This window comes from Chiloscyllium plagiosum, unplaced genomic scaffold, assembly GCF_037043375.1.
Source record: "Chiloscyllium plagiosum isolate Xiang-an unplaced genomic scaffold, Cpla_swu_hap1 HiC_scaffold_1, whole genome shotgun sequence".
NCBI classification, from domain to species: domain Eukaryota; kingdom Metazoa; phylum Chordata; class Chondrichthyes; order Orectolobiformes; family Hemiscylliidae; genus Chiloscyllium; species Chiloscyllium plagiosum.
Window position 1 is genome coordinate 72,169,285 of NW_028270139.1, and position 14,988 is coordinate 72,184,272.

General features: G+C 38.7%; 2 protein-coding genes across 4 annotated transcripts in view; one reads left to right on the plus strand and one right to left on the minus strand.

The window, feature by feature from the left end:
• Positions 1-518: 518 nt before the first annotated feature.
• Positions 519-13,046, minus strand: commd8 (COMM domain containing 8). Its single transcript, XM_043691668.2, has 5 exons — positions 12,915-13,046; positions 8,106-8,261; positions 6,869-7,021; positions 5,084-5,239; positions 519-1,813 (listed from the first exon to the last, which is right to left on the minus strand). The coding sequence occupies exons 1-5, from the start codon at positions 12,987-12,989 to the stop codon at positions 1,793-1,795; spliced, it is 561 nt and encodes a 186-aa protein (XP_043547603.2). The 5' UTR covers positions 12,990-13,046; the 3' UTR covers positions 519-1,792.
• A 29-nt stretch (positions 13,047-13,075) lies between these two features.
• atp10d (ATPase phospholipid transporting 10D) overlaps positions 13,076-14,988 on the plus strand; it is a 226,472-nt gene continuing 224,559 nt past the window's right edge. For 2 of the 3 annotated variants that reach the window (XM_043691617.2, XM_043691638.2), the window contains exon 1: positions 13,076-13,214. The gene's annotated coding sequence lies outside the window, so the exon portion shown is untranslated. The remainder of the gene's footprint in view (positions 13,215-14,988) is intronic. The other variant, XM_043691628.2, reaches the window with a different exon arrangement.

Consider the following 14,988-nt stretch of genomic DNA (forward strand, 5'->3'; position numbering starts at 1 on the left):
CTTACTCAGTATTTACATAAATCACTAAACTTATGGCCACTTCTGTACAGAAGAACAAAGCCAGGAGATATATGGCCCCTCTCCACACTATAGTGTTTCTATGAAATAATTGTGGGTCAATAAAAGACCTCTGCTGTTCAGAAAAATAGTGCAATAAAATGGTGGGTCATAAATTTAAAACCAACTTCACCTTAGTTCCCAAATGTAATTGCACTGTTATGAGGTAGGGACAAAAGAAAAATTAAATACTAACGTCTTTAGCTCCTCTTGGCAACCTACTTAAAAGTAGGATGAGCACAGACCAGACAGTAAAGGCTTCCCCTTTGCCCCCACAGAAAAAAAAGGAAAAAAAGGATATCAAACTCATAATAAAATCATAGCTATAGCTTGAAAGAGGGGGACAACTGACTGTAAACATTTGTTATTCCTATTTCATTACCGAAACTAGATATCAGTGTGTGGGAACTTTGAAATAAAGATCGAGTCATTGAAACGAATTTTGATTTAAAACACTAGAATTTTGTTCATACGTCTGTGCTTTTATTATAGACAATTTTCAATGTGAACATTATAGAACAACATTCTCCAAATATTCTGATTCCACAAGATTAATTAGCGAGCTCTCCAATTTACATTTTATGGCCCCGCTTCTTTTAATTACACATCCTTGAATGAACTGAAACATGTATAAATGTTTTCAGTAGTTCAAATTCGGCAAAAATTCATGAACTAAACAAATAAACACAGGAATTCTTGTACCATAGCAGTTCAATAAGTTGGAGCATTAGAATCCTTTGGCAAAATGAACATGGAAACCAGTAACTGCTACAGCAGAGGCATATCACCAAAGTGAAACCCTTCAAGCAAGTAAGTTAACAAAAAAGCTACGGGGGGAATGTTGGAAGGTTTGAATTAGTAGGTTTTTAAACATATCTTTGTACCGTGGACTTCATAAATTTCCACTTTCTTCAAAACAACCTTGCTAATGGTCTAAGCCCACTAGCAGGCCACAATTTTTCAGACTGGGGTGATTTGCATTACCTGCAGCAGTGATATTAGTGTTGCTTTGAAGTCTACAACTACAATAACACACAATTACAACATCATATTCAGGGGAAGGAATACAAGTCATCTGGCAATATCCAGGAAACAATTAGATATAAAAATGTAATTGAGAAAGTAAAAAGCACTTTACAAAAAGTGTACAGAGAACTGCTAAATGATTTTCTTGTTGATATATCCATCCTTTTCTCAAAAGGTAATCAATTCACAAATAGTTGACAGAACTGTGCAAACTTAAATTAAGTTACTAGGCAATGCATTAAAAGGTTACAGATGAACCAGTAATTGCAATTGTTTCTTCCTATCCAGAAAATGGAGCTGGAGAATTCACATCAACAATCATGAGGGGGATCATATCCATTGAAATTTAAAAAAATTCCTTGGGTAAAGCTCTCACAAGTCAAATAATAAATATGTAAAGAAGCTGCAGATCATTACTCAGAAAACAAAATAAAAAATTCACTGCTGTGCATTTCAAATACTGGTGCTAGTCATTAAAGCAAATACTGTGCAAGTCCAACAGCCTTAGCTCTGTTGAGTGTCAGAAGTTAATCAAACATTTTAAAAGTAGTTTGAAGTTTCTGCTGTGCTTCAGGCTTAACTTCACTTATTCACAAATTTCTGATGATGTAATTACTATCTTTGCTTCAGTATCAGCTCAAAGGTTTTAAGTAGTTCTCAGTTTCCCTTTGGAAATGTTACAGAAATATAGGCCACCGATTATCTCCAGTTATTTTATTTGTAGAACAACCTGCCAGGAGAGAAGTTGTAAATTTCAGGTCAAGTTATAATTGAATCAGTGTCAAAACAGTTCTCATTTTCAGAATACACCAACATGTTACATACTTTCAGGACAATTCATATTTTCACTATTTGAGTAGATTACCAACGCACTAGCTATTTTTGTGTTTACAACCATGAATTTTTTTTTGGTCACACTGTGTCTTCAAAGTCTACAATAACAGAAAGAACTGGCAGATGGGTTTTGAATTGCTTGCTGAAATGCATTAGTGAATCTAGTTGGTAATTTTGTCACAATGATGTAAAATATGGACTATATGTCTTTGAATCCCATCAGTTGATTTAATATCTGGGACTTGCACGAACTGCTATGGTTTTAAAAAGGAATCAAAATCACTGACTTAAAATAGTCACAGGAATCATACAGGTTGGCCAGGTTGATGAAAGCAAAATGGATTCCACAAAAGGCCATTTGAACAGGTTTACAATTGTACAATTTTCCAGTTAATGGACCCCCAATTCCTCCCCAGCAGTGTAAAAAAAACCAAAAGAACTGTAGATGTTGCAAATCAAACAAAAACAGAACTAAATGGAAAAAAACTCAGCAGGTCTGGCAGCACCTGTAGAGAGAAATCAGGGTTTATGTTTCACGTCCAGTGTAAAAAGATCTTAATCCTCTGTACCATGAGAATCTTTAAATCTTGCTTAAATTTGGCACTGCCTACAATTATCAAAACTGGACAAATGAACGCAGTAAACAGAATAGGTAAACAAGCTGTAACTTCAAGGTATTTCTGGGAGAAGTCTAAGCGATGGATTTTTGACTGAAACACGCTGAAGCAGAATCACCATCTACCTCTCAAAGAAAAGCCTGGTGACAACACGGACTGGAAAGAAATATCAATAAACTTAAAAGATAATTGCAATATTCTCTACTATTGAAAGTCCACAAAGTCAACTTACCATCATGATTTCAGGCCTCATTAAGCAAGCCTCAAGGACATTAAAGGATTCTAAACTTAATTTTCTTTTTAACCTTAGTTTTCTACTAGATTTTATAACATTACCTTTGTGTCTAGGTGCATGTGTGTTCATGTGCAAGTGGGGAGGACTTAAGATTCTACTCAAAGGTCACACACTGGTCTTTATTACCTTTTTATTACACTCTGGCCCAAGGAAAAAAAAAACTCCTTTTAAAAAACTTTGTTTTCTTACTGCTGCAGTAGAAAGAGTTAACTACATTTTGATTGGAAGCTAAAAATGAATTTAAATCTTTACTGCAGTCAAACAGGGAGGTTGAGGAGAGGATCCACTTAACTCTTCCTCACTTGTCTGTAACATATTGTAAGGGCAAACAAAGGCTCCTGATGGAAATTCTCCATCAGAATCAAACATTCCTGCATTTTAATTTCTATATCTTTTAAATGAAGAATTGCCAAATTACAACTGAAGCCTGATTCTGGAGGACTGTATATCCCTAATTGAATATTAAAAAATGATCTCTTTCATATAATTTCAAAATGGACTCAAAAATCAAGAATATTAGGAAACAATGCAACACAAACTATTACACCTGTCTCCGGTTAAGCTTTTAAATGTTGATTTTATTCAATTTTCAGTGTAGATGTTTGAAATATGTTCTATATAATACTGTACTTAAATCATCTTAAACTGAAATTAAAGAAAAACCTTTACAAAGAGTGGGCAACAAAAGGTTTGGACCCCAAAATAACCCTTCAAAGTGTGCAAGATAACTTAAGCTTCACTATCTCCTCCCTCCACTGTGGGAAAAGTCTGTGCAAGTACTGAGGCCATTGAAAAGGTTTCACTTTTTTATCCTATTTTAACACATATTGAAAACTGCATTAACCCCACCTACAAAATTAATTAATTTATAAGACAGTTCTTTTGGTTTAGTTGGGTGCTACTTAAAGTTAATTTAATTTATTTGTTCCCGATAATAATAAAATCAAATTGCTAAGTCATCATTAAAATAAACTTTTCTGTTAAAACTAACACTTGACAAGTAAAATGAATCCCTGTTTTCTTAATTCCATACACTGGCATTCAACCATACAGAACGTGTATTGATTTATCATTACGCGTTACCTTAGGGTGCTCTTAAAGTGTTTCTTAGCCGAAGAATTACGTTCAAAGTGTAGTCATCATGTATAGAAATGCAAATTAATTTGTGCATAGTAAGTTTCAACAAACAACCAGGAGATAAATAAAATAGCTTAATTTTTAATTTATGTAGATTGAGGAATAAATCTTTATCAAGACCCAGGAATAATGGTACATGTTGTTGAATATCTGCAGGAGATCCTTTCTAAACTCGGCCGCTTGTCAGCTGATTATAATGTCTCATCCAAAGTAGAGTATCATTAAAATATGCAACTGAAGTAGACTTTGGCCCCATTTGTAGCAATTAATGCTAAATAAACAATGTCATACATACTGAGCAGGTCCATGTGTAGCAAGGTCTATCTTGTGCAAAACAGTCCATACCACAGTACACAAATTGCTCATGATATCAAGATGGTTTCCACAGATTTCTTAGCAAATTCCCCCAGATATGACATTGTGGGTCACTAAATCTCATTATGCTTCAAAAAGGATTAAAAGTTCTCCATTTTTCCCAATTTAGCCTCAAAATTCACTGTCTCCAGCTATTTCATTATAGATAGACTCTATCCTGGTTGATTTTCCTCCGTCCTGGATCTTCACTCAGACTTCAAAGCCGCATTCAGTAATTATTCACAAGGATAATTCCAGATGTTTACTGACAACTAACTTCACTAAGCCAATCTACTCCTGGATAGTTTCTCCCATCACCCCAAAATTCTAAATCTTGCTCAACTGCTTCTATCAAAAACAGCATATGTACTTTTTAATTCCCACTCTCAGCTGTGCTGAGGTTAATGCTTACAGGGTTTTACTCAGCCTGATGGGTTTCCTCCAGTACAGTCACCGACTATTCCACTTTCTCGGTTTCCTAGAACTTGAGTCCTGATTCCAACTTAGTTGTCTATTAATATCCCAGAACTTTGTCCTGAATTTTAACTGTACACAGTAATCCAAATGTTCTCTATATCTGATGGAGTCTCCTCCACAGAATCTGTGCAGTGCAACTGCCTTTCTGGTATAGATAACTATAGTAGTAATAAAATAGATACTGCTTCTATCTCTCTATCACACCCATTCTCACTGTGCACAATCTTTGAAGTGTCCCAAGTGAAATATCAAATCTTGCATACAGATACAATAAAGTAAAAATTACCTTGTTTGCCGCTTCCAGAGAGTGAATGAGGGTTTGTAATTCTTCTTTATCCATTTCAATGGAAACTGGCTTCACCACTCCATTTTCTTTCACATCAAGGTCAAGATTTAGCAGTGGCGTTTGAAGAAAGGCAATCTTATCACTTGATAGAGGCAACTATATTAATAAAAGCAAGAGAACTCTATAAAATTTAAAGGTCTGAATCTTCCCTTTGGTTTTATTCAGTAGGTAGAATTTAAAATATTAATCTTAACTCATACAGAAAAATAATTGATCACCAATATTCTGTACATGCATATTCCTATTTAAATATTCAAAACATTTCATACAGTTTGCATAGAACTTGCACTACTTCAATATAATTGTCTATTTAAAAGGTTCCAGCTGTCTAAAGGTCACAATTCCTTGTGAAAATTAAACAAAAGATATACTAGTCACCTATATTGAACTAGCTTAAAAAATGGAAATGTCTAGTATTTGTTTTGCTTTATAATAAAGCAATAAGCTTTACGGGAGTATTAAAGTAGCCCAAAGTTGGGTAGAAAAGTAATTTTACTATTAAAAAATCATATTACAAACCATTTAGGCTGCTTGAAATTGAAGATAAAGAATTCTGTTAGGGAATGAGATGACAGTTTAGAGTCAACCACGTGGCCATGGGTCTGGAGTGACAACTAGATCAGACCAGGGCCAGGACAGTAGACTTCCTTCTCTAAAAGGTCATTAGAAATACTCGAGCTTTTACAACAAATGTTGGTGGTTTCAAGACCACTGTTACTCCGACTAGCTTTCAATTTCAGATTCTACTCATCGAGATTAAATTCCACCTGCTGCCATTGTAAGACTTGAACACATGTCTCCAGATCTTTAGACTGGGCCTCTATACCAAAACAGATATCTTGGACTCAAAACTTTAATTCTGCTTCTTTCAACACAGATGCTGACGAGTATGAAGAATTTGTCCAGCAGTTTTGTTTTCTATTAAATATTTTGAGGCGTTGCACAAGTCGTACATTGTAATATACATTTGGAAATATTCTGGATAAGAGGATGACGCCACAATAGGCAGCATATAGGGGAAGAAGAGAGCCGAGAATAGACTCTTAGACTCTATGGAGTGAAACATTGCCTTATGATCAAACAAATGAAGGCTCAAAAAAAAAGGGAAGGACAGCATATTTGCCTCCATGTCAAAGCTGAAAGTTCAAATCCATGAAGAGAGACATCTGTTAACAATCTAGGATGACATTTAGTGCCATAATAATGGATTGCTGAATTTTTTGTGGTGCCATCTTTTAGATGCTATCAGGCCTTAACTATCCTCTCAGGTGAACGCAAGAGACCCTCAAGCACTATTCCAAGAAGAGCAAGGGGGCACGCATGGTGTTCTAATGAACAGCTCTTCCTCAAAGAACATGCAAAACAAATTATTTGGTCATCAAATATTGTTTGATTGAGTAAAAAGTTTGAGACATTTTAAACACTACAATATTGACTATACTAATTTGTTATCAAGAAAAATGTTACATAAATTCAAATCTTTAACTTCAGAGAAGTGATGCTGGAAGTAATGTTGCGACTAACCCTGCTAAAGGTCATAGAGAGCGAGTAGGATAATGCAGAGTTAGAGAACATTGTTTACACTTTGGTTAGGGAAGCAATTTAAACACCAGGTTAAAATTTAGATTTCTTGTGATGAATGCAATTCTACTGACACATTATCGTGGTGACTGCTGGTGGGGAAATATTAGTTTTAAAATATCGATAGTACATGAATCTCTATACCTTCAGCTGCCAATCAAAATCCTGTAGATAAGCAGATGACACAGCATTTGTTTTCTCAATTAAGGCTGACTGCAGCTCATCCTTTCTTGCTTTTAAACAGTTAAGTACTGCTTCTTGATGAGGTGCACTCAATCCATCCAACAGCTGAAGAATCTTAACAAAAACACAAGTTCAGTCTATGTTATTATGTAAAAGAGGGCTTTTGTCCATTGTATTTAAGTTACAAACACTTTTAGTATGTGCATAGAATGTTTTCAAGAATTGTATAACTTTAGTAGCAACTATAAACATACAGGCTAAAGATGTACCAGATATAAAACATGTTTGAAGCGACTAAAAATGACTTTCATGTCTTCTGAATGTGAAAATTGAGATTCACAAGTTTCCTGTAAACTCAAAACAGGAAATGACCAAGAAATTCAAATTATTTAACTTGTTCACTGGATGTAGACGTCCCTAGCTGGATCAGCAGTTAATGGCCATACCAAATTATTCTTGAGAAGGTCATGGTTAGCCACCTTGAACTGGTGCAGTTCATGTGGCATATGCACAGTGCTGTTAGAAAGAAAATTCCAGAATTTTAACTCATGACAGAGAAGCAATTACAATATAGTTCCAAGTCAAGATGGGTGTGTGACTTGAAGGGGTACTTGCAATTGGTGAAGCTCCCTTGTTTCTGCTATTGTGGTTTTTCTAGGTGATAGAAGTTGCAATATTGTAAGATGTTGTCAAAAGGTGCCTTGGTGAGTTGCTGGATTGCAACTTGTTGCACAATGTTAACAGTGTGTTATAACTACATCAGTAGTGGAAGGATGAATATTTGTGGTAGTGACTGGGTTTGCCAATTAAGCAAACTGCTCCACTCTAGATTGTACTGAGCTGCTTAAGTACTTTGGAAACTGCACTCATCCAGTACTGGCAGTTATCTCTCAGTCATCATTTAACTTGTGCATTCTCCATGGCAATGCCTCTGCCAGAATACACTCGTCAATCAGCACGGATGCCTCATATAGTATAAAATGTGTTCTCCTTTTACAATGGTATTCTCGGGAATTATCCTGAGTACAAGACAAAAAGCTGGGACAAAATACGCTTATCTAAAATACTCAAAGCTCTGTAATACTAATTCCAGTATCTATTAAAGTTGTTGCACTCTATTCTAAAATGTGCTGAGCAGAAACAATTCTCAATTTGGACCAAAAACATTAAAGTTCAACAAATTCTAAAACCAACCAACCTCTTCATCTGGTAAATGCTTTCCACTGGCATGTTTCACAAATGTCGAGGCTTCCTCTAGGACCTCCATCCATTCTATCAGACTCCAAATATTTCCATAATCCCGGAATCGAGGAAGTGCACGTCCACAAATACCATCAATTACTCTGTGAATGAACTACAGAAGAAAATTGCTTTTCAGACTGGAGACTTGTGACCCGTGGTGTGCCACAAGGATCAGTTCTGGGTCCACTGATTTTCATCATTTATATAAATGAGTTGGATGTGAACATAGGAGTTACGGTTAGTAAGTTTGAGGTAACCTTTGGTGTCAACTGCAGAGTACAAAAGGATCTTGATCAGATGGGCCAATGGGCCAAGTAGTGGCAGAAGGAGTTTAACTTAAATCGATGAGGTGCTGCATTTTGGAAAGACAAATTAGGGCAGGACTTATACACTTAATGGTAAGGGACAGGGAAGTGTTGCTGAATGAAGAAACCTTGGAGCACAGGTTCATAGTTCCCTGAAAGTGGAGTCACAGGTAGACAGGATAGCGAAGACGACATTTGGTATGCCTGTCTTTATTGGTCAGTGCAATCAGTATAGGAGTTGGGACGTCATGTTTCAGCTGTACAGGGTATTGGTTACATCACTTTTGGAATACTGCATGCAATTCTGGTCTTCCTCCTATAGGAAGGATGTTGTGAAACTTGAAAGGCTTCAGAAAAGATTTACAAGGATGTTGCCAGGGATGGAAGGTTTGAACTATAGTTAGAGGCTGTAATAGAATGGGCTATTTTCCCTGGAGTGTTGGAGGTTGAGGGGTTACCTTAGAAGGGTTTATAAAATCATGACGGGCATGGATGGCACAAGATCTTTCCCTTGGGGTTGGGGAGTCCAAAACTGGAGGGCATAGGTTTAAGGTGAGAGGGGAAAGATTTAAAAGGGACTTAAGGGACAACCTTTTCACATTGAGGGTGGTGCGTGTAAGAAATTAGCTGCCAGAGGAAGTGGTGGAAGCTGGTACAATTGCAACATTTAAAATGCATCTGGATGGGTACAGAAATAGGAAGGCTTTGGAGGGATATAGGCCAAATGCTGGCAAATGGGACTAGGTTTATTTAGGATATCTGATGGGCATGAATGAGTTGGATCGAAGGGTCTATTTCTGTGCTGTATATCTCAGAAATATAACAGAAAGCCTTCAATGCATAGAAAAATCTGATGCCTATTTAATTGAGTTACAGAGTACCTGCATGAGTAGTCATTTTAGTGAAGCTTGTGGAGACTTGTGTGGAAAAAATATGTAACTCCCTTTGTTTTTACACAGATACCCCCAGTTTACACTTGCTGGTTCCTCTGTGCTAGAATAATGTTTCATGATTTATCCTGTAAAATATTTTATAATATGCAAAGCCTCAATTAGCCAACGTTTTAAACATTTCTTCTCATTCTCAGATTAACTTCAGTGAATTTTCACTTTTGACGACTTTCACATGTATTTTAATGGATACTCAGAATTGCATTCAATTCTTTAAATTGTAGTCTAATCTAATTCAAATCTATACATTTAATATCACCTCTGTGCTTTTATATTCAATATTCCTCTGTACAATAGAGAAAGTTCTTCGCTCACCTTCAGTTGACAAAGTTGATAGGTGATCAAAGTGCTTCAGTTAGAACGTAGAAATGTACAGCACAGGAAAGGGCCCTTCGGCCCATGATGTTGTGCCTGAACATGATGACAAATCAAACTAATTCCTCCTGCCTGCTCTTGGTCCATTTCCCTCCATTCCTTGCATATTTACGCGCTTAGCTAAAAATCCCTTAAACACCCCTATTGTATCTGCCTCCACCACCACCCTGGCAGCAAATTCCAGACTCCTACCACTCTGCCTAAAAAAACTTTGAACTCCCCCCCCCAACCACCTAAAATGCACGCCCACTAGTATTCGAAATTTTAACTCTGGAAAAAAGATTCTGACCATCAACCCTAACTATGCATTTCATAATTCTATAAACTTCTATCAAGTCTCCCCTCACCTCAGGCTGCTCCCGGTAAAAAAAAAAGTGTTTTTCTAGCTTCTTGTTACAGCTCATATCAAGATGGTGCCTGGATTAGAGGATAAAAGCAAATTACTACAATACGGAAAGCAACAAGTGAGTCAGACAGTATCCGTAGAAAGAGCAACCTAATGTTTCAAGTCTAAATGATTCTTCATCAGAGCTCTAATGAAGAGTCATCTAGATCCGAAACGTTAGCTTGCTCACTCTCCATGGATACTGTCTGACTCCCTGTGATCTTCAGCATTTGTTGTTTTCAATATCCTGGTAAACCGCTTCTGCATCCTCTCCAAAGTCACCACACCCCTCCAGCAATGTGGCGACCAGAACTGAATGCAATACTCCAAATGTGTCCTAACCAAAGTCTTATAAAGCTGCAACATGACATCCTGACTCTTGTACTCAATTTCCTGACCAATAAAGGCAAGCATGCCATATGCCTCCTTTCGCACCGTCTACTTGCGTGACTACTTTCAAGGAGCTATGGACTTGAACCCCAAGATCCCTCTGCACATCAGTGCTGTTCAAGGTCCTGCCATGAAGTGTATACGTTTACTTTAAATTTGTTTTTCCAAAGTGCAGCACCTCACACTTAACCGGATTAAACTCTATCTGCCATTTGCAACTGATCTGTATCCCACTGTATCCTTTAAGAACCTTCTTCCCTCTCCACAACTGCAATGATCTTTGTGTAGTCTGTAAACTTACCAATCCACCTACCTGCATTTTCAAACATATATCACAAACAGCACAAGTCCCAGTACGGATCGAACACACCATTCCACCACTACCCTCTGCCTTCTATAGTCAAGCTAATTCTGAATCCATGTGGTGAGGTCACCGTGGATCACATGGATCTTAATCATCTGGATGATAAAGACCATGAGGGACCTTGTCAGAGAGCTTATTAAAATCCATATACACAACATCCACTGCTCTACCCTCACTGGTCATATCCTGATGAAGGGCTTTTGCCTGAAACGTCGATTCTCCTGCTGCTCGGATGCTGTCTGACCGGCTGTGCTTTTCCAGCACCACTCTAATGTCGACCCTCATTGATCATCGCTGAATTTTGAGGTGGTGACAATCAAGTTAGTAGGACATGACCTGCTCTACCCGATGCCACGCTGACTGTCCCTAATTAGGTCATGCTTTACTGAACACGCATAAATCCTATTCCTAACAATTCTCTCCAATAACTTCCCAACCACCAATGTGAAACTCACCGGTCTGTAATTTCCTGGATCACCGCTATTTCCCTTCTTGAACAGAGGAACAACATTAGCTACTTACCAGTCTCTTGGTCAAGGCCCCAGCATTCCCCTCTCTTGCCCCTCTCAATAACTTGGGTAGTTACCACCAGGCCCTGGGGAACTATATCTGATTAGATTAGATTAGATTCCCTACAGCGTGGAAACAGACGCTTCGGCCCAACCAGTCCACACAGACCCTCCGAGGAGTAACCCACCCAGACCCATTTCCTTCTAACTAATGCACCTAGCACTATGGGCAAGTTAGCATGGCCAATTCACCTGAGCTGCACATCTTTGGACTGTGGGAGGGAACCGGAGCACCTGGAGGAAACCCACACAGACACGGGGAGAACGTGCAAACTCCACACATACAGTCGTCCAAGGCTGAAATGGAATTTAGGGCCCTGTGCTGTGAGGCAGCAGTGCTAATGATTGAGCTACCGTGCCACCCAACTACCTTCATGTTCTTCAAGAGACGCAACACCAACTTCTTTCTTGATTTCAAAATGTCCTAGCACGTTAGTATTCTCATTATTTTCCGTTCCTTCTCCTGGGTAAGTACCAATTTAGAATCTAGCCCACATCCTCTGTCTCCAGGCACAAGTTCCCTCTTTTATACTGATCTGGTCCTACCCCCTCCCTAGCTATCTTCTTGTATGTACAGAATGCCTTGAGATTCTCTTTAAACCTACTTTTGCTTAATAACCTCGTTTTGTTGTTGAAATCAAATTTGCACCATTGCCTACATTTGTCCCAATTAAAAATCATGTATAATAGGGGGAAAAAGCAGTTGATCAACAAAGCCAGATTTCAGTTTGATCCAATAATAACATTACCTGGGATCAAAACACTGGACCAAAACTAAAGTAAAAACTCTCTGTTCCAGAGGGACAACTGAGACTCTGAGCGCTTGATTTGGTCTGCAAGTGCACTTCGAATATACATAAGCATCTAAACATACAAATCGGGTGCAGAAATAGGCCATTGAGCCTCTTGAGCTTGTTCCATCATTTAGTAACACCATAGCTGATCCAACTACAACTTCAAATGCGTACTCCTGCCTACACCTAACAACCCAATACCTGCTTAACACACTTGGAAATGTCCAAGAAAACCTTGTTTCTCCCTTCACTGGTGCTGCCAGTTTTGTGTGTTTTTATTACTGTTAACCAGAATTGAAAAACACCTCGTTTTTATCAATTAAACGAACTAACCCACTTGTTGAGTCCCTGCCATTTTCAAGAGCCATGTGACTGGTGCAATGAGGGTGCAGAAACTTCAAATCATCCAAAATAAGAAACACGCAGGAAAGAGAGAGACCGGAAAGGTGGAGAGTGCAGACCAAAAGGGGAAAGCAGAGAGTGCTGAATGATACATAAAATATCGGCACTCTTGGGCAGCCCGTCGATCCGTGAAAGGGGCGACGGCGAGCGGGAACTCTGCTAGGAAACACCGAGGCTCCACCCACGGCCGCTAACATGGAGGGACAAGGCTCCCCAGGCCCCTGAGCTTACCCGGGGGCACTCCTCTGCCGCGAGCTTCGCCAGTAACGGCAGCGTGGCCACGCGCTCGACCGTTGGGCTGTCCATCCGCGGTCTCGAGCGACGAAAATCCCCGGAGCGGGCAAATGGCAGAACAAGCCCCTCCTCCGCTCAGTCCAACTCTGACCAGGCTGCGCCTGCAAACTCGACGGATGTGGATGTCGAACGCGGCTGCAGGGTCAGATGCTTCTGCTTTTTTCTCCGGACTCGAAACGCTCAATTGTCAGCGCTCAATGGGAAGGTTTAAACGTGGAGAGTCATCGCCTCCGAAAGGTATCATTGAGCGTTAAAGTGTAACCCATCGAGGGTCTGTGTTTTCAGGAGAAAATTGGGTAGCTCAGGATAAAAATAATATAACTAAGTCTACCACCAAAATATTCCCGTCTTTGTTCTTGAACTGAAAGTGTGTTCAAGACCCACCAGGTATTTCCAATTTCTATCAACAACCTTTTTTTCCTCCTAAATATACTTCCGCCATCACAATTTATTCTACTACACTCAACAAGAACCTTGCACGTTGATACACATTCATTGTTCAAATCTCTTGTTACTTCTTGTTCCACTATGCTTATGTTTACCCGCATGGAAAATTTTCCGTTTGAACTACTAAATCCCCCTCTTGTTAGTATAAAAGCCTCTCCACAGCAGGATTTATGTGATTCGCCAGGGCAATGTCACAGTCAAGTTTTAAGAGTCCAGTCCGTAAAGTCTACACTAAGCGTTGTAGGAAAGCAAGAGACAGAAGAGAAGGCAGGAACTTAAAACAACATCAACTCAAGAGGAAACACTATTGTAAAGCTGTTGGGATAAAAGCGTTGAAAGTCGGCTGGACCCGACGGCCTGCATTCTAGGAAATGGATTGGTGAAGTTGCAAATCATAGTAGAGCAGAAAAAAAATCACTTTGCTCTTTCAAACACAGTTGCATCTTAGCAAAACAACTAATAAATTTTAACAAAATTCTGCATGGAGAGCTGTTATGGTAACACCTAGAAATAGTCAAAAAATAAAACTGGTTCAAGTCCTGAAAGTGGGTCAAATTGTCCTAAGAATGGTGCAACAGAGAATAATGTTTGCACAACTAATATTTCTAATTTATGTTCATACTTTAGTTAGAAGCTCAATGCCTATTGCTCAAATGGCAAGCACTGTAATTTTAAGATGCATTTTAAAAATATGTAAATAAGCAGAACAATCACATGCATTTACAGGGAAGCTTGACAGACTTAGGAAGAAGGGAATAAACGTGAAGCAAAGGGTTAACTAAACCTTTATTCCATAATGTGGAGGTGTTGGACTAGGGTCGTCAAAATTAGAAGTCACACAACACCAGTGTGGGAAATAGAACCCACTCACTTCAATAATTTCAGTCTGAGACAAGATCTGAAGCAACAGTTTCGTTTAGTATACTCTTGCAAGAGTGGTGCCTATAAGAGAGGCACACCAAATTTAAGGAGTACACAACTTATATGCAATTCATTTCTTTTTCCCTCCTCCCCTGTTTACATCTCCCACTACTCTAAACCCGGCTGTTTATCTCTTGCCTCATCTGGCCTTGTTTGTAACAAAAGTGCATGCCCTGCTTGGCCGTGTCACCACATCTCTCTGTGGTCTATTGTTACATATCCTCCTTTACTGCCATCTGTTTCCTTGCTTGCTCAAGCAACATTTCCTTCCATTCTTTGCCCATACTGAGCCTTATGACCTCTTGATTGTTTTTTTTTGTTTTTGCTTAAGTGGGAAACAGATGCTTATAACTGTTTGTACAAGCATATCTAGCTTAACCTACACCCCCTCCCCTCACAGCACCTTATCTATTTGTCTGTAACATCTACCATTGTTTGCAGGCACATTTCATTCTTGTATGCATATTTTCGCTAATGCAAAAGCAATTATATATTTCCTTCACATAGTTTTCATTCTTGTTAACTCAGCTCTTGGCTGGAACAATTATACACTGGTGTGAGTTCATTTACATTGCATAAGCAATTATGATTGCAGAAGTAACACTGCTTTATCTATATCCCACATAACCTCGTGTGGGACGAA

Excerpts from the sequence above, each read along its gene's own strand:
- commd8 (XM_043691668.2), bottom strand. The coding sequence starts at position 12,989 with ATGGACAGCCCAACGGTCGAGCGCGTGGCCACGCTGCCGTTACTGGCG. Across the intron at positions 7,022-8,105 it reads AGCATTTACCAGATGAAGAG|ATTCTTCAGCTGTTGGATGG; the intron begins GTTGGTTGGTTT and ends GTTTTTGTTAAG. Across the intron at positions 1,814-5,083 it reads CTCTGGAAGCGGCAAACAAG|GTTGTTCTACAAATAAAATA; the intron begins GTAATTTTTACT and ends CTCTCCTGGCAG.